A 25685-nucleotide genomic window follows, 5' to 3' on the forward strand; every position below is an offset into this window, starting at 1 on the left:
TCAAGTTTACTGTTAAATATGGATAGCCTTTGAGGTAACCTCCAGTACATGTCACAGTTTTCTAATGAGTTATTAAGTTATTAGGCTATGAAATATTTCTGAATTTTAAGCAAGACTAAGGAGTAAAACCCAAGTAAAACAAATTAAAAGGATAATAATTATGCAACATCTTGAGATGTACCAGTCACACTTTGCATATATAAAAAAATACATTAATAAACTGAACATATTAATAAAAAGCTAAGACTGGCCCTAAAAGACCTCAACACTAATTGGAAAGGATTTAGACAGCACATCTTGAATAACTTCCATTAACAGTTTTGGTAAGTCACTGTTCAACTATCTAAAACTGGAATAATTTAAACTGCACAGTTCATCTACTGTATTATCATTTGTGAAAGATCAGTGAAACATCATTAGACAGTTCGAGTAATGAAGCAATTGTCTAATTGCCCCGGCTTGAATCTTATTTCTGATGAACTTAAATGATTAACCATGAACTGGTTTCTACATTTGAAGCCCCACAGTTCAATTAAAGGCCAATGATTATCATCATCCCTGAGATAATTTACTTTGAACTCTGAAGAATTCTTTCAAAGAGGGTGACACTTAAGGAGATTTTATTTTTAACAAAGAGGCAAGCTTCAAATCCAAGAGGCAGCTGTTATGCCACTGTACCTAGAAGGGTAAGAAGCCCACGCAGCCCCTCAGCAGCTTTGTGGTGCGCTGTGGTACCATCCTGCAGAACCAAGAGATTATTGCAGCTGGAACAACCACCAGCCCTCCCGTTTGGCAGCCAACAAGTTGCTCCTGGGTCTTTCAGGTAATGATCACTCATCCAAAGTGTGAGCACATACACACACACTAAGAGCCCGCGCACCAGGGAGCCAGACTGCCATTAACAGAGGGACTTCATCCAGGCAGAATTCCTGCTGAGCTGAGAGACTGAGTCCTGGCCCACACCCTGACAGAAATGCCCAAGGTGGCATTACTGACCTCATATTGGGATTTACCCAAATATGTCAGGAAGGGGCCCAAGCCATGGTTACAGTTACCTCGAAGGCTGTGACATCCCCTCATTTAACAAGTCCCAGGCTGTAATTCAGGGTCGAGAGGAATTTCTGTATTCTCCAAAATATCACACCCTCAAATATGATTTTGGAAATTACTATCTACCAGGTTCAGCTGCTTGCTTGCTTCTTTAGCTGTCAGAACTTAACCCACTCATACAAAATATCCAGACCACAAGCTGACACAGTTGGTGACATCTGGGTCACATCATTCTCCTGATAAACTTCTGAGTGCTAACGTCAAAGGTGCGACACCTTCTTCTTCATAAAAACCTGGTAAGAGACAACAGTCTCAGAAGGACTGTGAATATCTGAGAACACCTCATGTAGTTTCAGAAGGTGCAGGTGAGGATAACACTGTCACAGGGACATGGAGAGAGACAGGACTGTGTGTTTCCCAGTGAGCATTTGGTAGAAAGGAAATTCCCACAGGTGGGAGAGTTTGGGTGGTAGAGAACAGCACCTTGTGGTGATGGCATTGCACGAGGTCAGGAGTTCTGCCATGGGGCATATTCAGACCTTTTTTTTTGTTGTTGATAAGCAGCAGTTCTGTCATGCTAATTGCAGAATCCTCCCTTGATTTAACGAAATCTACATTGCAGTATCACAATTCAGCACTTGCCTTTAACCCCACTGCAACACAAAGTGTATTACAAATCTGCAACAGGAATCACTTCATCCAACACAGATACGTAGAAGTCTCAGGGGTGGAAAGTGGCAGCTGTTCAACACATTCACTCACAGAAATGTTATTCACCATCAGTATTTGTTTTGCTATTGTTACACAGTTATGTTCGCAGTGAAAGTGCCTGAAATATTTGTTTTCTTTTCAGAAACCATCCCATAATAGCAACTCTTTTTCTGCAAATAATGCTTTCTGAGCTGCAGATTAATGAGTTAAACAAGTGGTTAAAGGTATCTTTTAAATATAATTCCTTTCTCATTTTATAGCTAAAGAGCCATGTGTCTCTCTTTAACATGTGATTTGCAATGTAATACTCCACAAGCTTCCATATCTGCCTCGTATAATAGTTTCAAATAAAATTTGGCTCTCTGTGTATCTTAACCTTGGGAACAGGACTGTTAAAATCCTAGAGGCCAAATACCAATATCCCTATAGGATTCTCATGCACATCTATCTGCATTTCTGGAAAGACGATATTTTAAAGGGAAAAGCTTTCAATTAAACATTCTTCCAGAAACCATAGTTTTGCCCAGCTCTTTCTTGTTTCTCACTTGATAATGGACACACCACAGGGTAAAATTTGCAGTACAACAATTTCATCAGGTAGGAGTCCTAAGAATACATATTTGTAATAAGCTTTATTTTTGTTTAATCCTCCTTTAGATTTCTGGGGGTACAGCTGCCCTGAGAGAGTTTGTGTTACAGCAAGAGGATTTGGAAGAACTCTCTCGTATCCCCACTCCAGACTGGATCTTACCCTGTCATTTGCAGGCAGAGAGTTGCAAGCAACCCATTTGAACTGTGAATGAAGCTGCAAATGCCAGAATTTGGGCAGTCACATACGTTTTTGCCTGCAGCCAAAGCACCTAAGGCACTGGAATGCAGACACCGAAGAATCAGATATGTGTGTTCCTATTTTAACCTCTTGTTTATAGTTAATTCCCAAAGTTTCTTGAAAGCTGCACTTTTGAAAAGGAAACTTCTCCATTTTGGTTTTGGCTAGGTGACCTGCCTGCTTGAGGGGTTTGTTTGTGGTATTTTTGTATTTGAAGAAATGTAGTTCAGCTATTTGAACAAATAAAGTGTTAAATGCACATATTTTCCTTATACTATGATTTTTTTTTAGTTGATTTTTTGAAGCTGGAATGATAAAGGGTTAACAGCTAAAATACAGAATGAAAACTGAGAATTCCTACCAAGAATAAGGGACTGTGCTTGTCTTGGAGAGAAAATATTCTGGTTTCAACATGACACATGAGCCCAAGCAAACTGAGCACTGACCACATGCAGCAGATTTTTTTGTTTGTGTTTTTGCTGAACTAAGAAAGGATGCACCCAAGGGAGAGATTAACAAACTGAGGCTACTCAGTTCACAATGTTTGTTGTCCAAGTCACAGAGCAACAAAGAAAAAAATGCCACAAAGTCCAAATATTCTAAAACACTATTGATTTTAACTTATTTCATGCTTCTAAAGTCTACAGAAAGATAAGCTGTGAGGCTGAAAGACCAGGAATGCTGAAAGTACAGCTGCAGATGTCTGTGCCTATTAGCAAACACCAACCTTCCCCAGCAGTTCTTTTTTTCCTTTTTGAAAAAATAACTAAGAAGAGTATTACCTTAGAAAGGTAAACACTCTCAAACTTGACACGCGCAGTTTTCTTACCCTACCAGCTTCACAGAAACTATCTTTTTGAATAGGTCCTAAATTAGCGTTTAGGGTTTGTTGTTTTTTTTTTTGCCCCCAAGATCAAGATTACTGTCCGTGGTTTTGTGATGTCAGTAATGAGCACAATAAATCATTGTTCTGCTCCAGTGAGATGTCATGCCAGCACATATTACTGAGTCCTACACCGGACATAAAAAACCAACTAAACCAAGATTCCCAGAAGCATCCAGCACTGACCAAATTTTACACCCATAGAAGTCAGAGGTAGTTTAAACTAAAAATAAAAAAACCCAAACCCAAACAACCAGAACATTGGCTTTTACCATATCATAATGATGCAGTATTAGGCTAAAAAAACCCCAAGCAATCAAGGTTCCAGTGTTGGCATTCACTTACAAAAGTCATTTGGCATGAGGTACCAGTGGGAGATAAGCAGATACTGATCACTGGGGGCAGACTGCACAGCTCCAGGGGTCACCTCCCTAACGGTATTGAGGACAACATTGTTTTTCTCTCCTAGTGTGAGAGCACTCTGGGGAGATCACAAAATAGCTGAAATGTTCTTGTGACATGAAACTGCGGCCTGGAATATTTAAATATTTAGAGTGTCTCCCTGGAGTATTTAACCCTTCTGATTGCATGTATTGAAGATGGCTGAAGCAGTGTGCTCCAGAATTAGGAAAAATGACTTCTGTCTCTTTCTAATGTGTGAGTAGAAGGAAAGTTCATGTGAAAGAGTTGTGGCATCACACATAAGGTTATGTAATCCCACAAGGTCATGACTGCATCTCCTCCATAATCCCAATATATTCAAGAAAAAGATCACTACAGAAATCTGCAAAACCTAGTTTGAAACACTGTGTTACACCTAGGAGAATGCTTCACTATAAATGGTTGCTTTCAGACCTCTGCAAAGCACATGGGCCTTTTTACTTGAGTAATGCTTGAGAACTGTAAAGAAAAGTCTTCTATGCAAAAGCTGGAGTCCAGTGCAACTCTGTTTGCAATTCTCCTAGGCATGGGGATTAAATGAAATGCAGATCTGTAAATTCAAGATCATTACAATGCCACAAAGTCTAAGGCACTCAAATCACCTTCAGATGTTGCTGCTGTTAAAATTAGCAATAACAGGAGCACAGTTGCTAATGTTAGGACAGCAGACTCAGAAGGGCAGTCTATGAAAAAGATTTGCCACTACAACAGTATAACTATTCTGGCATGAGTTTCTACTGGAGTTGCAACTTACCAGCTGGAAAAAAAAGCTTTTATTGTTAGAGGTTATACCCTCCCCAAGCAAAATAGAATATACTGGCCAAAGTTTTTTTTTTTTTCCTGGTACAACCATGTCTATACTAGGGCTTTTGCCAATACACACATACAGCCAAAAATCACACCTCCAACTGACATTACTATACTGGCAAGTGTTTCTAGCACTGGCCTTAAAGCAGTTATTTGTTCAGTCACTGCTTTCTACATTCATCCTTTACCCTAAAAATACTTTATTTCTTTACAGGTAAAAAGCTGGGAAAAAACAATCTTAGGCCTTATTCATCCGTTTCTTATAGAAGGAAAGGATCTTTCTTTTGCCTTCACAGAAGTTGAATTCCTTCTTCCCTTACAAAAGCAGAATAAACATGGGGGGGCTGGTGGAGGGGTGGAGAGCATGAATCTTTAACCCCACAGCAGAACAAACAAACAAAAGTTCAGGTCAGCCCTTGCTCATCTTGCAAGAGGGGCAGAGAGACAGAGAAAGAACAGAATTCTCAATCCTAATGACTGCTTGTTGCCATTCTCTACATACCAAAGTGAATACAGTCCCTCAGCTTTGAAAGTGCTATTTCTGTTCCTATTGCTGCATCTGCTAAAGCAGATTCTTCCACAAGCAAAAAGTCAAACAATCGTCACTCCTAAAGCTCACACAGAAAGCAATACTTTAAAGGGGGCATAATTAGTACAAAACCAGGGGGTGGGAGGATGGAAGAAGGAGAAAAGAAATGCTTTTTCAGAAAATCTCAGTCTACCCTCAACGAGGAGAGGATTTTCCTGTGACTCGTCTTGGTCTGAAATTATAAAAAGAACTATACATTTTGAAGCACATTTGTTTTCAATAGTTGCAATATTTTTTTGCAAAAAAATTATCAAAACAATGGCTTTAAACATTGTATGGGAAAATAGAGCTTAAAGTGTTTCATTTTACTTCTAAGGCAGCAGTATAATATTTTCTTAATATTCTTCACCTCTCCAAGCCATTTCCTGTGGTTTGTCCTAAAATTTACCCTTGTCAGCCTAAATGGAAGTGTCAGCTACGCATGAAGAGTCAACTTGCTCTTGGACTGAAAACAACTGTACCCTTTTATAATGCCATGACTGTAGCATCACTAGAGAAGGCAAAACCAGTGTGTTTTTAGAGACGGAACTTGCTTCTCCTTCTTCAGGTTGGTATTTTTCCCAAGTTAAGGGTCAGAGAAGTCAATTTGGGAAACACCACATTGTTTCTGCTTGTGCTGCTTCTGTTCTGCCCATGTTCAAATAGTTGAGTAGAGACTTGAAGATGTACAGTTGATACGGCTTGATATTAAATTAAATAAAATCTTCCCTTGGAAGCTGTCTAGCAGAGTTTGTAGAAAGTAGCTGTAACTGCCCCTGGAATAGTCTTAAGTTTTAGGGCAATTTCCATGTCACATACTGGTTTAATGCCCTACTGGCACATGTAACCTGCAGAACCCAGATGCTGATACAGATTCCAAGGTGTTGAAACATCCACACTCAGGGTTTTGGTTTGAGATCCTCCACAGTAAAAGATTTCCTTACTTCTGAGCACGCAATGATACTTTACAAGTACTGAGCTCTGCTATAACTCTTTAGAGGTCAGAAAAACCTGAACCTTCCATTGTGCAAGTAACTCCCAGGATTACCAAAGGAAAGTAAGCCCCACAGCCAGCCCATCTGACGCAAGGAGAGTGACATCCGGACATGTTTAGAGTATCAACACCTCCAACCCAGCTTCGTGCTGCCAGGAGCTTTTTCCTGTTTGGATTCAAAAGTAAAGACACCTGGGATCAAACGCAAATGATCTCTTTCGATTTCATCCACGGTGACGTAAAGGTGAGGGCGGCTTGACAGCACCCCGAGGAGTCAGCGTGCGCAGGCCAAGGTGCTCGGGGCTACTCAGGTTCCCCTGCACCATCTCCTCAGCCCTGGGCTTCTCTCAAGTACTTGCTGCCAGCTGCACTGAACTGCACACAGAAGAACAATATGCAATAAACAGATATCATTAGAGAAACGCTATTTTTCTTATTACAGAAAAGTTGAGAACTTTCACAATATCTTGAAATGCTGCTCAGAAATTACCACTTCAGCTTGGCATCCGTTCCTCTTTAGGAACAAAACAACCCCAGCAATTACAGGAAAAAGCCAAACTGACATAACTAAACCAAGAAAGCCTTTTATCTATTCATCTCACAAGGTTTTGTTTGGTTTGTTTTTTTTTTAAACTACTTCTTAGAGGCTTGAAAAAAAAGCATTAGGTGCTCTTTGCACACAGAACATTCATGACCTTGTTCAACTTCTTCAATATATTTCTTACTCGCTTGCTGTATTAATGGACTCAGCCCAAGAACTAGTGACGTTGAGCTTTTTAATTGCTTTCCACAATTAAATGCTAATAACTCAATTATTAATAAGAACACTGAATATTGTTCTTTGGAGCACAATGCAAGCAATGTATTAAAAACAAATGCTACACCAAGTTCCTACCTTTCACTTTTTATAAGTAGTTCAGAAAAAGAAGACTAAAAATAAATAGCATTTACTGTCACTGGAGAAAGTGCTGCAGTAAAGAGCAGCAAACAACTGGGAGACACAATTATAACCTCCACCCCTTACAGCCTTCACAGAGCCTTTGCTGTAGCTGTCTCTGTAAGCAGAGCAGAGCTGTCTGCTTCAGGGTTAGAGTTTTCTTGGAAATGTTTACTATAATGAGAGAGTTTTCAGTCCTTTTTCTTTTAATCACAACACTGTCCAGTTCTGAGACCAGAATTGATGCAAAAAAACCAAACCCAAAAAAACAAAAATGAAAAAAATAAAAGCCAACCCAGATGACATTTCAAGGAATTTAATAATCAGATGCCTCATTGCACAGCCTGGGAGTGTGTTTCACATTATATTAAAATTATTGACATCCAGTCATGTTATGGCAAAAAGAGCTGACACCATGCTTGGTTACAGCCGTTGCCACAACAGTAGTTATTTGGCAAATGATGTGAAAGAGGACAAAGTGCTATTGTGAGCTTACACCAAGGGTTTACACATTATGTCCCCAGTTCATAAAGAGGAACGAAAAAAAGAAATGACGCCTTTTTTTTGGAGCAACCACATTGTGATTCTAAGTGAGTATGTTTGTCAAAAGATGTGAAAACCATCTCTGAATGACAGGCTGTGAAAACCACAGGAGGGGATGGAGAGGGAGCCCAAGACTCCTTCCTACAAGAAACGCAACTCAAACTTTGGGTAAATAAGATAGGGTAAGCCAGAAAAAAGAAGGACAAAGAGATCTTGGAAAGCAAACTTGCTCTTTCTCCTACCAGGAGCAGCAGATCTCAACTGCAACTTCGTGGAAAGTACCAGGAATGGGTCACACTCTGAATTAGGCCACTTGTGTTCCCAAAGGAGTGTCTGTCATGGCTCTGCTCTTGAAATTCAGGTCTTTGTGAACATGCTGAGGACACACATGCCTCCACGTCTACTTTCTTTGTGAGTCCATCCATATCACAGAGAAAAGGGATGTACATTTCACTAAAACACTTGCATGTCATGTTTTTTTTTCCTCTCCATCAAGGAGCTGGAGAGCCTGCCTTACCACAGAAATGGTTTCCCAACAAAATAATCAACAACAATGTTGGAACTCTGTTCCTTGAAAGGAAGTTTGTCTCTGTGCCCCAGTGAGCCAGCAGAGGAAAAATCAGCTGCTACACATTAAGGAAAAAGTAACACATTTAAAACAAAACAAAAAACAAAAGGAAAGGAAAAATAATTTTCATCCAGTATTTAATTGCAAAAACATGGTGGAAGAGAAAGAAGACTCAAGAGAAACTCCAGGCCTTCTTGCATCTAAATCAGCCATTTTGCACTTAAAACAGAAATGCTTCAATCCTGGTTGATGCAGAGATGTGTCTGAAATCTTTTAAATTAATTACTGACCCTGATGTTTTTTCCCCTAATACAATGTTACCCCAAACCCCTCTTCCCATCTAGTCAAGCTCTAAACATGACCTAGAATTCCTTTTGATGTCTGTGACATTGAGACCGATTCTTTGTATTGATCCAAAATGAAAAATTCAGATGAGAGAGAACAGCCAAACAGTTGACCCATGTGAGTATTGACTACTGTCTACGTGAAAAAGTTGGCTCTTTCCAGAAAACTTGAACCACCATGTAGCACTGAAGATGCAAAAGCGATCTCCTCTTGTAAGAACAAGACATCACGTGCTTGCTTTTGCCAAAGGCTGATTTTAACAGTAGCCACTGGAACACAGTATGTATAAACTTACTATGTGACAAACAACTTATAGAAAAGCAGGACTAAATAATTTTCAAAATTTCTCGTAACACTAGTTATTAGCACACCAGATGCGTGCAGCACAATTATAGCACTTGTTTACTTTTAAAATATGGGAAAGCCCTAGAAAATATTTTAAAAATAATTTTTCCCTTCCTTCCTCTTTATTCTCCACTTATTATTTAAATATGCTTCTACAGTGAGGAATTGCACTACACACACACACACACACACACACGAAAACTGCAAAGTGAAACTGATTATAAACAGAAAGTGACTGATCTCATTTCACTGAGCAAGAGGGTTGAAGGCCAGAAAAGAAATAGATTGCTTAAGGGGTGGGATGTTAAGCAAATATTTATACAATTTTCCAGTTTTTATCAAACATAAAATATAATCTAATAATCATCTAAGGAATGTTTTGAGAACATTTTCCCTTAAGTATTACTCAACATTTAGACATGGATGATCAAAAGTCGAGACCTACTCCCACCAAGCATACAACAGTATTTATCTCAAGCTCTCCCCAGTAGGAAAGATTATAAGGATTAAGTTTCAAGCTTGTGCAATTGTCTTTAGACAAACACAACAATATGCAATAAACTAGTATTCCCCAGATGACTTTATGAGAAAAAAAACCCCCAAACCCCATGCTAATGACAATTAAGACTGAAAGAAAAGAAGAGCCAAGTAAGTAACAATGTGGGACAAAGAGGCCCCCTTGAAAGATGCATTAGCATGGAAGCCATCAAATCAGGGGGTGGTGGCTTTCCATGTGGGAAGGCATTCTCTGGGGCCACTTCTTGGCTTCCTCCTCACAAAGCAGTTCATTCCTTTAAATGATGATACACATTCTCAGGGTTTGGATCAAAGAAAGCAGGGTACAGTGGGTCTCAAACTGAAGTCAGTCTCAGAACTCAATAGTTTAGGACCAAGTTTAAGAGCCCTCCCAACCAATTTCTGTTACCCAGCTCAGTCACAATATTTTCCTATTAAACCTGAATTTAATTGGGTCAGTGGAGCAAGAGCACAAAACAGAAACTGTACTGTAAGCTAGTCTCTGCATTTGTAAAACAGCTTTTCTCTGGTATCTTGAGCACCTGCTCCTCCTCCCAGATTCAGAGAACATGCACTTAGGCACAGAGTTTTCAACTGATTTCAAAGAACAGAATTGTAAGCATACAAAATTTGATGCCTGAAGAAAGTGCCTGGGTTCATTCAACATTCCCTGCTCCACCTGTGTTGTCCATTTACAGTGAGCATCTCTGAGATAAGATCCCTATTTCCTTAGCTGACTGCTAAGGATCTTGAGCACTGTTTCTTCCAAAACAATACTACACGTGTTAACATGCATAACATCAAATTTGAATATAATATAATTCCAAATACTCCATCTTACGCCAAAGAGGACTCTGGGAATTTACTAAGAAAAAAACTCTTTGTGAGCAATCCTGGCATGAAGAATTATAAATGGTCATCTCATTTGATCACTTAGATTCCTCAAATAGGAAGGATCTGATGGAACCGGCATGTGGGAGCTTGATTCTCTCACTCCTTGCTGCTAGAGCTTTACTAATTATTCAACTATTCAAAGATGGCCATGAAAATAAGACCAACCAAATGCACTAGCATAAGAGATGTTCTATAAAGAACATTCTTCATGAAAACTATGAAGAGTGTTATCTACGGCATCATTACCAGATACTGCATTCAGACCTCATTCCACCCCAGCTTTCAACATGTGCCTGCTACACAAACTAACATTTCTCCTAACTTTACAGCTAAGACTACCATCATTTCAGTAGATATTTCAACAAAATGCAATTGAAATCCCTGTTCTTATTTTCTTTTTAATCAGGAGTCGTGCAGCAAAATCCTGGCATTTCAAAGGCTCACTAGTATGTTTTTGGTCATCGAGTTACTACAGATAATTCCAGATAGAATTTTTATCTATTCCCAGAGTACCTCCATGGCTTTACCCATCCATGTTCTGTAACAAACTACATTTCTTTTTTTTTTTTTCCACAGGTGAGACGTGATAGTGACAAAGGTAATTTCGGCCAGAAGAAGTGACTGTCTACCTTCATCCCTGAGCCTACACGTCTCTCCTCCACACCTCCTTTGACAAATAAACAGCAGTGCTGTGATAGTAAGTCATAAAACACTGCATTTGTTAGGATCTGCTTCTGCTTTGAGGAACCCTAAAGTACTTAACAGATATTTGTAAAGTCCTGATTGATTGCAGGTTGACAGCAGCCAAAAATATTACATCACAGTCCACAGCAAACTATAGGAACATCATTTCTAACAGAAGCAGTAAGGAGAGATTGAGACGGAAGAAGTTGTCTGGGCTAGCACATCAAATTTACCATTGCTGCTCTTCTCTCTCTCTCTCTGTCTCTCTCCATAGTTCATCAATATGTCTCCAGGTATGTGTTAATTCTATTTGCTGAACCAACTCAAACACTCTTTTCTGTCTGCAACAAACCAAAAATGCCACCCAACATAAGATGAGCTTGTCACCTGTAGCCCTCAAATTTATATCTGAAGAGGACAACAAGAATTGATACCTCCTCTTTCTCCTAGCTATGTTCAATAGCTGAGGAGATGAGGAATGTACTTGCTAATGGACTACTATGGGAAATCAGATACTCCACACCCCTCTAGTCTAAATTCTTCCCATGCTTCTCTTTCACCCCTTTTAAATCCATGACTCCATGGATTTAAGCCATGACTCCAAATCAGGATGGGCACTGCTACCAGTCAGTCTATCATTCACAAACTCTCATCAGGTCATGTGAGGACCATGCACAGATTAATTAAGAGCATTTGCTCTTGGAATGCTTTGCTGTGATATGGAACATTATCCTCATTTTAGAGATGCATAGAAACAGATGTGTTCACAGTTACCCAAGATATACCCAGGACAAAGCTAAGAATCAAATAGCAGTAGCCAAGTTTCTGATTGCTTTTACTGGATTGGGATGGCAAAAAACCAAAAAAACCTCAAGCCCTTTATAAGATTAGAAATAAGTTAGTTACACAATATCTCAAAATCAAAAGGCAATACATCACAAAGTGTATGGAAACATGCCAATGCTTAATATTTAATTTACATGAAATACCTATGAAAAGACTATAAAAGGAAGATTTATAGCTGAGTCTTTTGTATTATTTTGAATATTTTAGCTATGAAAATATCGTATATTTTGAAATACATACATACATCTCATAAAATGAGATGTTTTCTTCTCTTTGCTCATGCACTTGAAAATACTTTATCTCTAAAATTCATGCCAATATAAAAAAGTCCTAGTAAAAAAGTCTTCTTTATTCATACCTCAAGATTAAGAAAACCCCCAATAATATAATTAGCTTGCCTATGAAATAGATTTAAAGACTCTGAAAGCTATTTCCTCATGTCTCTAGGAGTAAATAGAAAATGAACACATTTCAGGACACACACTTTGTTAGTGGGTATACCCCTAGTGGCTCTGATTACATCTGCATTATGTAGGACAGAAATCAAAATGAACAGAAACCAAGCTGTGGTGTGAAGCTCAAGACTCCTCCAGCCGTGTGGATCCGCCAACTCACTCTCAGCCATACGAATTCCACAAGTCCTTTCCCCTCCCTGCCTACCATCAATGCCAGGCAGGTCTTCATGTGGTGATAAATCCAATTCTATTTCCTCATAAAACACAATGAGAAGCGAGACTGAGTCCTCCAATAACGATTTCAAATTCTGGGCACCTTAAGCACAAGTTGTTAAGTAAAACATTAAAATGAGCATTACAGTTTTAATATGGGACTGTGTGATCTTTTGCTGCCTTACAAATGCGCAAAAAGCAAACAAGTTTTTACTTGTAAATTGGTTTTTAATGTGTTTTGTTGGTTATTGCTTGGCGCTCATGAGGGATACTTCGGGGAAACTGAAATATCGATGCATTTCCTTTGTTTCTAGCACAAATACGCCCATCCACCTCTATCCCACGAATAAGACTGGGCTTTATGATTACTGTCTGTTTCATTCTGCTTAAGCATTGCTGAAAATAAAATAAAATTAAATTAAATCAACTGTAAGAGAAAGCAACTTCTTGTCTCTAAAGTTTTGAAACGACTGAACTGTCTCATATTTAATAATTCAGACTCAGTCCTTTAAATTTTGTCCAGGAAAATAAGATGTTCTTTATATTTCAAAGATGTCTTCACAAAAGTCTGCAGTACTGGGTTTTCTGACGCAGAGTGATTATAAAACCCCCTTTTGTTCTCATAACTTCATGATGTATATCTATAACTCTTTCTTGTTTGTGAAGATAAGACCAGCCTTGTCTCTCTAAATGCCTTTTCAAAGGAAGATTCACAGTTGTTTGACTTTTGATCTGTGTGGCAACTAGCTCGACCACCTGCACTGGGTTTGAGCAGTTACTGAGCTTGCTTTGTACCAGCTTATGAACACAGCAAGCCTTTGACACCAGAACAAGCCGATGTGTGAATACACCAATTTACAATGTAAATACAGGGTCCAACAATATGGGCATCTTTAATGACCAAATGTGTAAAGTGCATATATTGTTTACTGATTATATCATTAAATAAAACAGATGGCTCATATTCTCCATCCACCTACAGTGGATTAAAACACAATGGTGTAATAGTCTGGTAAACTGGTAATGTGAAACATTGCTTTGTACTGGTGTAGTAGCATAAATAGCTGTTCACAAATGAGCTACAAAGCCCCACTGCCACTAAGAGTAATTAGCTTAAGGCTGTACTGAAAGAATGCTACCTTCACAATCAACACGTGTGTGCTATTCATGCTGAAAACTGCATTTGAAACACACAGCAGTGACAGAAAGTAGCAAGGAAGTTTCTTGGCATGGATAAAGTAGACCATATGCTTCCCAACATCCAGGCAAGATTGGACACACTTAGAATCATGTTTCCCAAACAATTCCCTATTTAAACACATTATTTGTGGCCATGATGAGCATGTCAGAGAAACAACAGTGTTTTTTTTTTTTTTTTTCACTTGCAGAAGCATTTTTATCAGGAGGAAGGTGGGGAGTTGGTGCAAAAATAATTTTACGATGCTATTGTTTTTTCAAGAAGAAAAATTAGCATTGCAACCTTAAACTATCAGTAGATCTACTAAGTAAGTAAAAGAAAATATGAAGATTTTGCTCTCACAAAAAAACCCTGGTAACACTTTGATTAATATAGCAAATTCCAAGCTAAACAAGAGCACTGAGGTAATAAATGCTGCACAGTGAGATCCTGCACAAACTGAGAGCAACAGAAATGTTGCAGAGAACATAAATACCAGTATTTATGGGAAAATGGTTTTCCTCTGTCTTTCTCATTTTTCTCCATTTCCACATTGACTCTTTTTTTTTTTTTTTTTGCCTTCATCATTAGATTTAGGTCAGAGAAGTATAGAATGGGTTGGGTTGGATCTTCCATATTAGTTAAAGAGCCAGTCAGAATTAGGAAATTTTCATCCTTTCTATCACCAAGTAGACTAAACAATCTCTCACTGTATGGCCACGCTTTCTCATTCATGACTTTTTTATTCTTCAGAGAGCTGCTCAGCAGGTTAGTGTTGTGTGAACATTTATTCTGCAGAGTTTTAAAGGTCCAGTACAACATATTACACGCTACCAGGGATATAAATTCTTCCTCAGTTTTGGTATTGTCCCACAGCAGCACTAATTTATCTACAACAAACTCCGAGTGATCCCCCACAGTCGTAATTTATGGCTTTTTTTGCAAAACTACAGTAATAACAGCAGCAGCAACTACAAAACACCACCCACCCCAACCAAGCTTTGCTCAAACTAAAGGAGTTCCTTGTTCAACATTAGGGCTACAGATGAGCAAACTCATCTATGACTTGCAGGTTCAGGTCCTGGGTTTTGTGGTAGAACATCACTAACTGGCTTGAACAAAAATTGTACTCAGCTGAGTTTTCCTTTTCCCTTTTGTTGGTCACTTAATCTCTTATGCCTCTTAAGCACAGCCAGAAGTCTGACCTGCTACTATGAAGTAGACTGAAAATGATCTAGTCTAAAAGACTAGATAATAAGGACAAGATTCTGATGTCACAGCAGTTTTAAATCAGTGTGATGACTTCATTGTTTTCTTAAAGATAAAGTTCTTAGTGTGCAATCAGAATCACATATGGCTGCTGGAAAGCCACCACACGCTGGAAAGCCAAATTAACTTTGCTTTTATTAAAAGCCAACAATTTCAATCAAGTGTGGCAAGAGAAGTGCCAAGTGCCACTGGAAATCATACTCAGAATGCACAAAGCAGGTTTTTTTTACCTGACAGAAGATGAGGCAAATCGATTTGCATTCCTCCATTTGTTTTCAAACACTACCTCTGTCCAAAATACTGGTGTGTCTATGGACAAGGGTGGGAAAAATGAGCTAAAATCACATTTTTTTGACACAATTACTGTCTTTTTCATTAAGTGTTTAGAAGTGCCACCAAAAAAGTTAACTCTTGGTATTTTGTAATTTTGACCTGCAAATGTTGCTTTCAGTCCGCGTAGCATACAGTCTAGTTTTAGTCCAGATATGCAACTTGATGAGAATGATTTAATTTTGGTGTCTCTGTTTGCAAAGCTCCATGACACCTACATGTGAATTGTTTGGAGGGGCTGAGCTTTCAGGATTTGCCTATTTGAACAACATCCAACTGCTCTATTTTTACATTCCTGTATCCCATCAAAAGGCTTGATGAAAACTAGAAACTGTTATTTAATTCTGTACACTCTTATTTATGTTCTCTAATTCTTGAAAAGTTGAGCAGAAATTTCATTCCACAGCACAAGTCACCAGAAATCTCCTCACATGCACCAGCACATTAAACTTCTTTGTCTACCCAGGAAAAAGAATTTGGGCTAAACATTAGGGAAATTTTGGAAATGTCTGATTGAGGCGATGGGGAATGTTGATCAGTAGAGAACAAGCCAAACACGTATCTGTCAGGATTAAAACAGGTTCAGTCAATCCTGCCTTAACAAAAGGGATGAATTTCTGAAATCACTTCCAAGCTGGTTCTACTTCCTTTGGAAAATATATGGATTAAAATGAAGTGACCCAGAAGCAAGATATCATACATATCTTGTATTCAGAAAACGTTACATTCAGGAATTTATGGCTTAAACACTCTGCAGTAAATGGAATGTGTAAAATTCAACCTATATTGTTTTTTCACAGTTATAGTGTGGGTGGTGTCAAGAATGTGATCCCTAATCAACTACTGGCCTTAAAGAGTTTGACTTAATTGATTTCTGAAAAGTTGTCTCCAGTTATTTCAGCAATTACCAATGCCAGCTTTTGCTAAACAATTTCCCTCCTTCACATAAACAATCGTACGATATTCAAAACATATTCACTATTTCACTATTCCTGAATATCACATCAGAGAGAACTCATCCTACTGGAATCTCCTTGTAACTACTGCAGGAAAGCCCTGCACTGCTTATGCTGATATAAGACATGGCTTCTCATGGAAGCATGTCATGGGATATCTGCTGTGGTTCAGACATGACAATGCTGACTGTGAAATGCCTTTTGTTCCACTCATGACACTGTGAACCTTTCTAGACTCTAGCTGCTTAATGGTAGGCAACATAACCCAGTACAGAAAGCAACCACAAAGGGTTACATGATACTTAACCTATCATGATGCTTTACATTGTTGGTATATGCAGTCTAGGACTAGCTAGGATAATTATCCATTGGGATCCTGCTTTCCTGCAGAAACACAACTGTGTGTTAATGTTCTTTCCAGCTGTTCAGCTGGACAGGAGTAGACAGAAGGGGAGCAAATGAGATAGCAATTCCAGATGACAGAAAAGAGGGAATGGAGAGGACAGAACAAAGACCATTGTACACTTAAAAAGGAATGGAAAAAGAGAATTAGAAATGTGTTCTGAAGAATGCTGAGAACCCTGCTCATAATGGAGATAGTGTAATCAGTCTGACATGTAGATAAACCTTTCCAACCATCTGAAAAATAAAACGATGCTACCATATAAATGCTCTTACCTCACCGAATGAGGGACATCCCCTTCTAAAGCTGCCAGGGTACAAGAGATTAAAACACTGGCTTATTTTATCCTATGCATTTAAGTTACTAGATGTAAAGATCAATCGTGATGTTCCTTTTTTCTTCCAGGTTTGAAGAAAACTTAACTCTGTATCACTTAACTTGTTAGAGATGAAGGTTTGCAAAGGCTACGGTGGCATTAAACTAATCCCAGCTACATGCCTGCAATGTTGAAATTGGTCCCTTCCTGTAAGGCATTCAATACCTGTGGCCTGGAACTCTCCATGTACACTGATGGCTGGTGGTTAAATAGCAGCTCAAAAGACTTCTGCACCCTCCATGGTGCACGAGCTGAACAGTATTTCTAACACTGAATGAAAGTAGGGCAAGATTTTTCAAATGTATTGTGGAAACAGCACACACATAAGACTGTCTAAAAAAGACGAGGAAGGTTTAGAAAATGGTTTTCCATTGATTATTAAAAATAAGAAATGCTTCTTACATGCATCAGAATACATTGTACCTAAACTAAGAACAGGGAACCCACATTGTCCCATACTATTTTAAAGTATTTGCTGTTCAGACCCAGAGGTACATTTCCTGTTTTTTGGTTGGACTCCTAATGATGAAGAATGCTCACCCTTGGGAATTTTCCTGACGACACATTTATGTTATCCAGATGTTTTGTCCATCACTTCAACAAAGAAACAAGGTTTCTTTTTAAAGTCAGAGACAAAGCAAGGAACAACTAGGTACTAATTAATGCCAAGGTTTAATCTGGAATAACAAGCAGTGTGTTCCTCATCTAAGGACTAGATTATGATTAACAGCACCACAGAGCTTATCAGTTTCCTTCTGAAAAGATTCAACACTTCGTAATTGATAAAGGTTAGCTGCATAACAAAACATAAATGTACAATAACGTAAGAATCAAGTAACTATATTAAATGCTTGAAAGTCAGGAAAATGATAAAAGAAGTTATTATATTGATAGTAACAAGCACTAAAATACCCTATGCATATTTTACGGCTTCCAGTTAACAACAGAAATATTAAGGACATGGTTTGCAAGGAGCACAATAAAAGCTGTGTTGCCCCAAGAGATGACCGAGAATCATTCTGCCACTTACTCCCCCCCCCCTTACTCAGTCTCCCTCAAGTTAAGGAATTCCTCCAGTGGTTTAAGTTAACCATATGCTTAAATATGCTCTCAAATCAAGGTCTAAATTACTGAAGTAAACAGCTGCAGCTGTACATATTCAACATGGAGCAGACATTTTGCTTGAGGATTTACTGTTTCAATCATTTTTCAGTGTAGAAATACATCTTGAAGCAAAAATGGAAATATATGTACAAAAGAAGTTGTTGAAACAATTCCTACTCAAACTTCTTTTGGCTTGAGACCAAATATCCTGGAAAGAGGAACTCCTCTATTAGCACGAAAACAAGGCAAATGTAGCTGTTTGTTAAATCCTACTCTGGATCGGTGATACAAAGACCTGCCTTCAGAAAACTGCAGAGACTCAACCGTCATGGCCAAGTATGACTGAAACAAGCTTTAGCTCAGAAGAAAATCAGGTTTTTGTCATGGACTTTTGGGGATGGAAACAGAGACTGGTAGGGAAATAGGGAAAAAGGCAATGCTAACACTCACTCTTTGTTTGGGTTTGTGTCCACAGGGACATGACTGTCCCTGCTGCTGCTCTTAACATATGGAAACGTGGGCTTTGTAGCCAAGCAAGGAGGCAGAACAGACATCCTTAACTTGCACATCTCTGTGAGCAAGAGAAAGCAATAAAGAAGTCCTGTGCATACACTTGAATGGCCACAGCCCAGGTCAGTGGGTGGAGGCAGAGCACCCCATGCCCTGCTTGAAGAATTGCCCAATACCCTCAGCCCAGTGACCACAGTGTCACCACTGCTGAAGCTGCATGATAACTATTAGAAAAAAACTGCAATCCAGCCCCAAACACTGAAGGCCAATTCTAAAAGTCACGTTTGAAATCACTTCTGCTTGGGACCAGAGGCAATGGACCCAAGTTGGATGCTGGGAAATCTCACTGAGATACCTGGAGAATTTGCTTATTTCAGCTATTACTGGAACAGATGGCTCAGGGGCATTGATATCTCCAGCCTTGGATGTGTTTGAAATGTGACTGGAGAAGAGTCTGAGCAACCTACTCTAACGAGACTTGCTTTGAACAGGAGGTTGGACCAGATGACCTCTAGAAGCCCCTTCCAACCTCAATTGTCCTACAATTCTGTGAAATGTTGAAAAATAACTGCAAGGTCTGAAATATCCTGGAGCTCAAAAGTAGAACAAACTTTGACCAGCAGTGACGCAAGAAGCAGGACTCCCAGAACTTTCCTGGAAAGAGCGAAGAAACTTCACCAGAACTCACATTCCATTTCTGACTGCAGCCATATTGGTCATGCAGCTGTTGGCAAGTCACAGAACTTATTACCTGAGAGCTGAACTGAACCCTTACTGCCTCATTTCTATCAGGCAGAGGTCCTGTTGGGAAACAAATTTTAAAAGTCTCTTTTATAAATGCAGATGTTTTCATAAGCTTCTCAAAACATCGTGGATAACAGTACAGAACACTGAAATCTGAAGATTAAAAGAGTACTTTTGACACAAAAAATTCCTGGTGAATCAGACAGGATAAAAAGTTGTTCTGGAGTACAGCAGCTATTCTTGTAAAATATCTTCCTGCCATTCGAAGGGGATAGACAGAACTTATCTGCTAATTGAAAAAAGATTCAAATCTACTGAAATTTTTATCTGGTTACTTTTAGGTTTGCTTGTTTCCCATTGGGCTGTGTGTGGCTTGGAGACTTTCCAAATTCTTTTCTTATAAGCTTTTATAGGCCATTGGCTTAGGATATGGGCAAAACCCTGAAGATATTCCAGAACACATTATTTTCTACTTCTTTCTAGCACACTGTGCACTCCCCAATTCTCACTGGGGTACAGGTCAAGGGATAGAGTCCTGAGACAACCCATTCCAGTCCTTCACCACAATCACAATAAAGAATTTCTTTCTAATATCTAATTTAAACATACTCTCTTTCAGTTTGAAGCCAATCCCCCTGATCCTAGTAATGCCATGCCATAAGAGGAATGCATTAATTTATTTGTTGCTACAAAAAAAAAAAAATCATGAATGTATAGGTCATTTGTATGTGAGAGTATTTTAAAAACACTTATCACAAAAATATTCTCATCCACATACCCAAAATAATATGAGACAACAAATTCCAGTACATAAGGGTGGGTACCTTATTCCCAGAGTAGCAAACTAGGATAGGAAGACCTGTCCCTATTATGCCACTGATTTCCTTAGTGAGCTATGGCAACCTACAAAACCTGTCTCTGCTTTTATTCCCCATCTCCAGACCATTTTATGCACAAACACATGGCCAGGGAATTTAGGTCATATAAAGGCAGTAATTTAGCCCTCTAGCTATCTAAATACCTGATCTCTTAATATATTCAGCCAGATTCAAAAGAGATGCTGCTTTACCTTTCCCAGACAGTAAAATTAGGAAGAGTTAGTTATTAATTTGAAGCACAGGGTGTTAGCATGGCATATGACTTCAAGCGTATCAGCAAATATAGATTGTGGGAACAGCCACTACATTGAGCAATGTTCAATTTAACTTTACCTTTTCTGTATAATATTGATGTGGAGAATGGTCCTCCAGTGCTTTATTTTCTTGGTTCCAGTAATATGTAAAACATTGTGTGGTATGCACTGAAATATGCAGAAATTAGGACACAACGGCCAATCTGTGCTAATTGTCTTTCTTGCAGTTGTATTTATCTAATACATGCTGATTTCTTGGGGTCTGTACTTCATGATTATTCTTGTCACTAAACAAATTGGGAGGATGCTGAAGCTGGGATAGTGCTAGATGCTTCCACCCAACAGCCACAAACAATTCACTGTAGGTCTATAAATTATGTGGTTTTAAACAACATCCTGAGAATTGTCTACTGTCTACTGAAAGCTGCTTGTATGCTGGCATTGCTTTTGGCAAATTTACCTGACCTGAGCTTAAATCCTGACCTGACTTTGATCTAGATGGGTGACTCAGCTCAGCATTTTTGTTGAAGAAAAAGGAAATCCAGTGCCTTTCTGACACACAGAAACATGGCATCATGGTGTTCGACTACATAATCCTTTTGTCTGAAAAGAAGAGCCCAAGTATATCTCAGAAAGATCGTATTTTTCATTTGGCTTATGGAACACTTATAAACTAGGACTCCTAACTGTGATTCCCAAACACAAAACAAAGTCAAAGGTTACAGCATATGTTTTTGTTTCAGCTTCTCCAAATTACTTGCAAATGTATTCAAACACAATATGAGGAGATACTTTATTTTATTGAAAATAACAGACTACAGGGTGCTACAAAAAAGGCTGGGGTACCTCAAGCATAAACATGGAAAGAATACATTGGTTTAGAAACCCATAAATCCTTATTTGAATCTGCCAACCTGAAAGCCAAGTAAAGCCCGAAAAAACTATTTTTCCTAAATGCTATGTCTGATTAAGCCATACTATTAAATGACAGCTGAACTTTAACATTAATATGATATTATTTAAATAACTGCATGATTTTTTTTACACTAAAATGATGAATGATTTTTGGACAGCTCAATTGACATAAAGCAAGAAACCCCTTTAATGAGATTTGACAAAATGGAGACATATGCAGAATATTCGTTACAGCTCATGTCGCAGAGCCCTTCCAGGGGAGACTTGGGTTTGGTTGGTATCTTTTCTTTTCCTTCATTTTTTCATAGTTTATTTTGATTGTCTACAGCCACTGAACCATCCCTTTCAATTGCCACTTCCTTCCTCCACGGATTTTGAATTTAGCCTGTGTCATTTACATATTACTCTTAATCAGAGAATTTTATATGCTACATTTTGGAGTTGGAATTGTAAGAAATCAGTGGAATGAAGGCATCAGGATCAGTCATTTAAACCTTTGTCAATTTGGTATACAAGGAACCAACAAAGGTATTTTTCTGAGGAGACTTACAGAGAAATAAAGCTTGTGCTAAAGAACAACTTACGAAATTCCAGTTTTCACATTTCCTAAGCCAAGCAACAAAACAACTCTGCTAAAATTTTCTCCTTGTTTTTTCCTTTTTTTTTCTTTTATAAGAGAAGTACATTAAGCAAACACACAACATAAAAGCCTGTGGCAAGGAAAATTTCAGACTGAACTCTTCAGAGGATGCACTAAACTCCTTTAAAACTGTGCCTTCTTAGCACCCAGCACCACTTATTAGAGGGATGCTTTTCTTCTTTAGGAAGCTGAGTGTGTACAGAAATATGGACATCACAGAGAAGCTCAGCAGCTGTTTCACTGGCTAAAGAACACATATCCAGAGGTGCCACTAACTCAAAAAAATCTGTCTGAGAATGCACCGATGCACATTTAAGGGGAGTAGTAATCAGTGGATAACTCCCTCCCTTCAGTCCCACACAGGTTTTTAGGACATCGCACAATTTTCCTTTTCATATCAGCTCATTTTGATCCCAGGGTCTATTTTCATAACACTGAAAGCGGAAGTGGAAGTGAAAGAAAAGTGGAACAAACATGCTAAAACCACAAGGGCTGACAATGTGTCTGCCCCATTCATTCAGGCAGAATCGATAATATTAACCTTTTCTCTGCACATAAATTTATGCTGCCCCAAAACATTTATCAACCTTCTCATTTTAACACGTAAAACCCCCCCTCAAAACACTAAAATCACTGAAGAATAAGAAACACAGGAGATCATCATCAAAAAATCTTCATTTCAGAACACACATCCAAACCCCCCCAAACAAATACAAAGAAACAAATATGAGAAATCATTACACAAGGGCTATCCTTCAGGCTACAGAAAACTTTTTCCATAGGGATGACAAAGCCTTCTATCATCCAAAGACATTTTACATAACAGCCTGGGTAAAAAAAAAAAAGGTACACCAGCAAAATGTTGGGGTTGAAGTAAAATTGAAAATAAAGGCACAGAGGGAGAGTAAAAGAAAAGAAAGACCAGAAATGTCCCTACCTTGGCCTTACCTTCGCAACATTCCCGTCAAAATCCTGGAACTCTTCCCCAGGTTTGCATCTGCTTCCCTAAGCTGGGGAGAAAAGAGTCCCATTAAAGGTAAAAGGCACACACCCCCCATTCTGTACAAAGGACAGGTGACTACAGTCACCTGAGTCAGCTTCAGGCTTAGCACACAACAAGGGCATAAAGACACCAGAGCTCTGGAATTTAAAAACGTTTTGTTTTGTTTTGTTTTCACTTACATAAATATGAAACCCAGGGAAGTTAAGTCATTGAGGCAACAAAAGTGAGTCAGGATAGAGAGCAAAAGCTTTACAAATCAGGGGTTGCAGGTAGAAGCTCTATATATTGGAATCCATCATTCCCACGTGTATGTGTATTGTTTGTGTATATTAGTGAAAGGAACAAGGGATGAAGAGACAGCCATGTGCTGTGTTCCCGATGCTTTATGAAAAGAAAAACATAGCTTTCTTTCGCTGTTTTTCAAAGACTTTAGTTTAAAGAAAGAAACAGAAATACAGAATATATCCCTTTAGCAATTCTGTGTAAAAGAAATATGTCTATACTACCACCCCTTAAATACAAAACTTGATCTGACCTTACAACAGCCACCTCTGGCCAGGGTGCTCAAATGCTTTGTGAGTAGGATATACACAAGTACAGAAGGAACAGCTGTAGAGTATATGTGGCGGGGTTTTTTCATGTAAGGAACTCTCACTCAGTGAAATGACCATTTTTGTAGTTTATTAGGACAAAGGAAAACCTACAGTTCACAGCTACACCTATGTCTTGTTCTAGCTGTCTTGTTCTACAGCTCCCAAAAACATTGCAAAATAGGTAAAAAATGAAATGAAATGAGCAGATGAAAAGTTATGAAGCAAATGAACTTCAGGTTTATTTCTATTGCTTTTTAAAAGGGATTAAAATTTCCCCTCTCTTTTTGTGTTTATTAGTGTCCCACAAAAGGAAATCTAGAAATTAGAAATTTATAGGAAGAATGAAGTTACTCTCCTATTGCCTCTTTTGCCAGTGGCAGCTAGAGGAGAGACATCTTGACATTTTAGACATCTTGGAATTAGTGGGACATCAAAATCTACTGTAAAAATATGATGTAATGATTAATACTATTTCAATTATGAAATAGCAGGGATCACCATTTCTAACATGCCCCAAAACACAGCTGTGTGTACATACATAAAAACATTCTTCTCCTCATGAATGCTGAATATTTACCTCTTCATTATCAAATCAGATTGAAAGGATTACCTGAGTCTTTGACTTCTCACTGAAAAAAACTTTGTTGCAGTAGACAAAATGCATCCTGTGTAACAAATCCATCAAAACATTAACACTGCCAAGGACAGTGGCAGTCTTCCAACAACAAATCACCTTCACCATAACAAACCACTATTATATCTTGAATATTTGAACAGCAGCAATATTAAATCCAGTCTCTATTCTGGAGCGCAATACAGTAAATATTTGCTGCCAGATTTAATGCTTATTACTGAAATCAGTAGGTGATGTGACAATCAGTGTCACATAACCTTTTTGCATAAATTTCCTCCTTATTCTTGTAAAAGCTATTAACAAAGTACCAAGTAGAGGCTGGGACTGGATAACACCAATCAAGTCTTGCTCTTAGCAATATCATATTCAGTGGGAAGGCTTGCACTAACTCTCAGATCTCTGTAATTATGTGCTATGATGGAACAAAGATGAGTATTATATTCCAGGGAGGCCATTCCCTCATTTTTTCCTGATTCATCTAGACAATTCAAGCTCCAGAAAAGCAGTTTAGCCTGGTTTGACACAAGTAACAGAAGAAAAAACGTCACAATAATTTTTAAAAGGCTCATTAAAAAGCCAAGTTCTTATCTATGCTAGAAGGGATTCTGAAGTACAAATGTATGCTTTACATTGGTCTTTTATTATTCATAAAGATGCATTTAACACTTGGGGCTTCTCCTCCCTTTTCACAGAAAAGTAGCGCTCTCCTTTTTACCATTAAATGTTTGATCCTAACTTTCCTCTCTTGCTGCAGGATTCTACCTGACAGCTAGAATCAGTGCTGATAGTTAGGCAGGGGAAGCTGAATCTTAGAGGTTTGACAAACTCCTCTAAGCAAGACGACCTCATGTTTTTATGGTAATAAAAAACCCACAAAATAAGGGAAAGAAACATTAAAAAAGAAACAAACACGTACACACATAGTTGGAAGATATCTAGCTACCTCCCAAGAGAATGCTAAGAAAACACCTTTTCTTCCTGCTCCGGCAGAAAAAAAACCCAAACCAAAACAAAACAAAAAAACCCACATGAAGAGTTTCAAACTGTAAGTTTGTTTTTATTTAAAACTGAATCATTTGATTGCAGTTATTCCACCATCTCTTTACCAATACCAGCACACCACAGAAGTGTGGAATGGAACAGGTGGAATATGAACCTCTTAAACAGAGAATGTTTCCCAGAGCTGCTGCAGTGAAAACATTTCGGAGCAGGCTTTGATATTAACAATGGCAAATCTAGATGGTGTTTAAAATTAGTATTAAGAATAATA

General features: G+C 38.5%; 1 protein-coding gene across 4 annotated transcripts in view; it reads right to left on the reverse strand.

Annotated features, from left to right (window-relative positions):
* The window catches only part of VTI1A (vesicle transport through interaction with t-SNAREs 1A), a 266853-nt gene that overhangs the window by 83672 nt on the left and 157496 nt on the right, over nt 1-25685 (reverse strand). For 2 of the 4 annotated variants that reach the window (XM_066190922.1, XM_066190923.1), the window contains one exon: nt 23134-23195. In XM_066190922.1, the coding sequence (XP_066047019.1) occupies nt 23134-23195 (62 nt within the window). Of the gene's footprint in view, nt 1-23122; nt 23196-25685 lie in introns of all 4 variants that reach the window. The other 2 variants (XM_066190924.1, XM_066190925.1) reach the window with 1 other exon arrangement.

This window comes from Chamaea fasciata, unplaced genomic scaffold, assembly GCF_029207755.1.
Source record: "Chamaea fasciata isolate MVZ Bird 193981 ecotype frontalis unplaced genomic scaffold, bChaFas1.0.hap1 SCAF_9, whole genome shotgun sequence".
Classification (NCBI taxonomy): domain Eukaryota; kingdom Metazoa; phylum Chordata; class Aves; order Passeriformes; family Sylviidae; genus Chamaea; species Chamaea fasciata.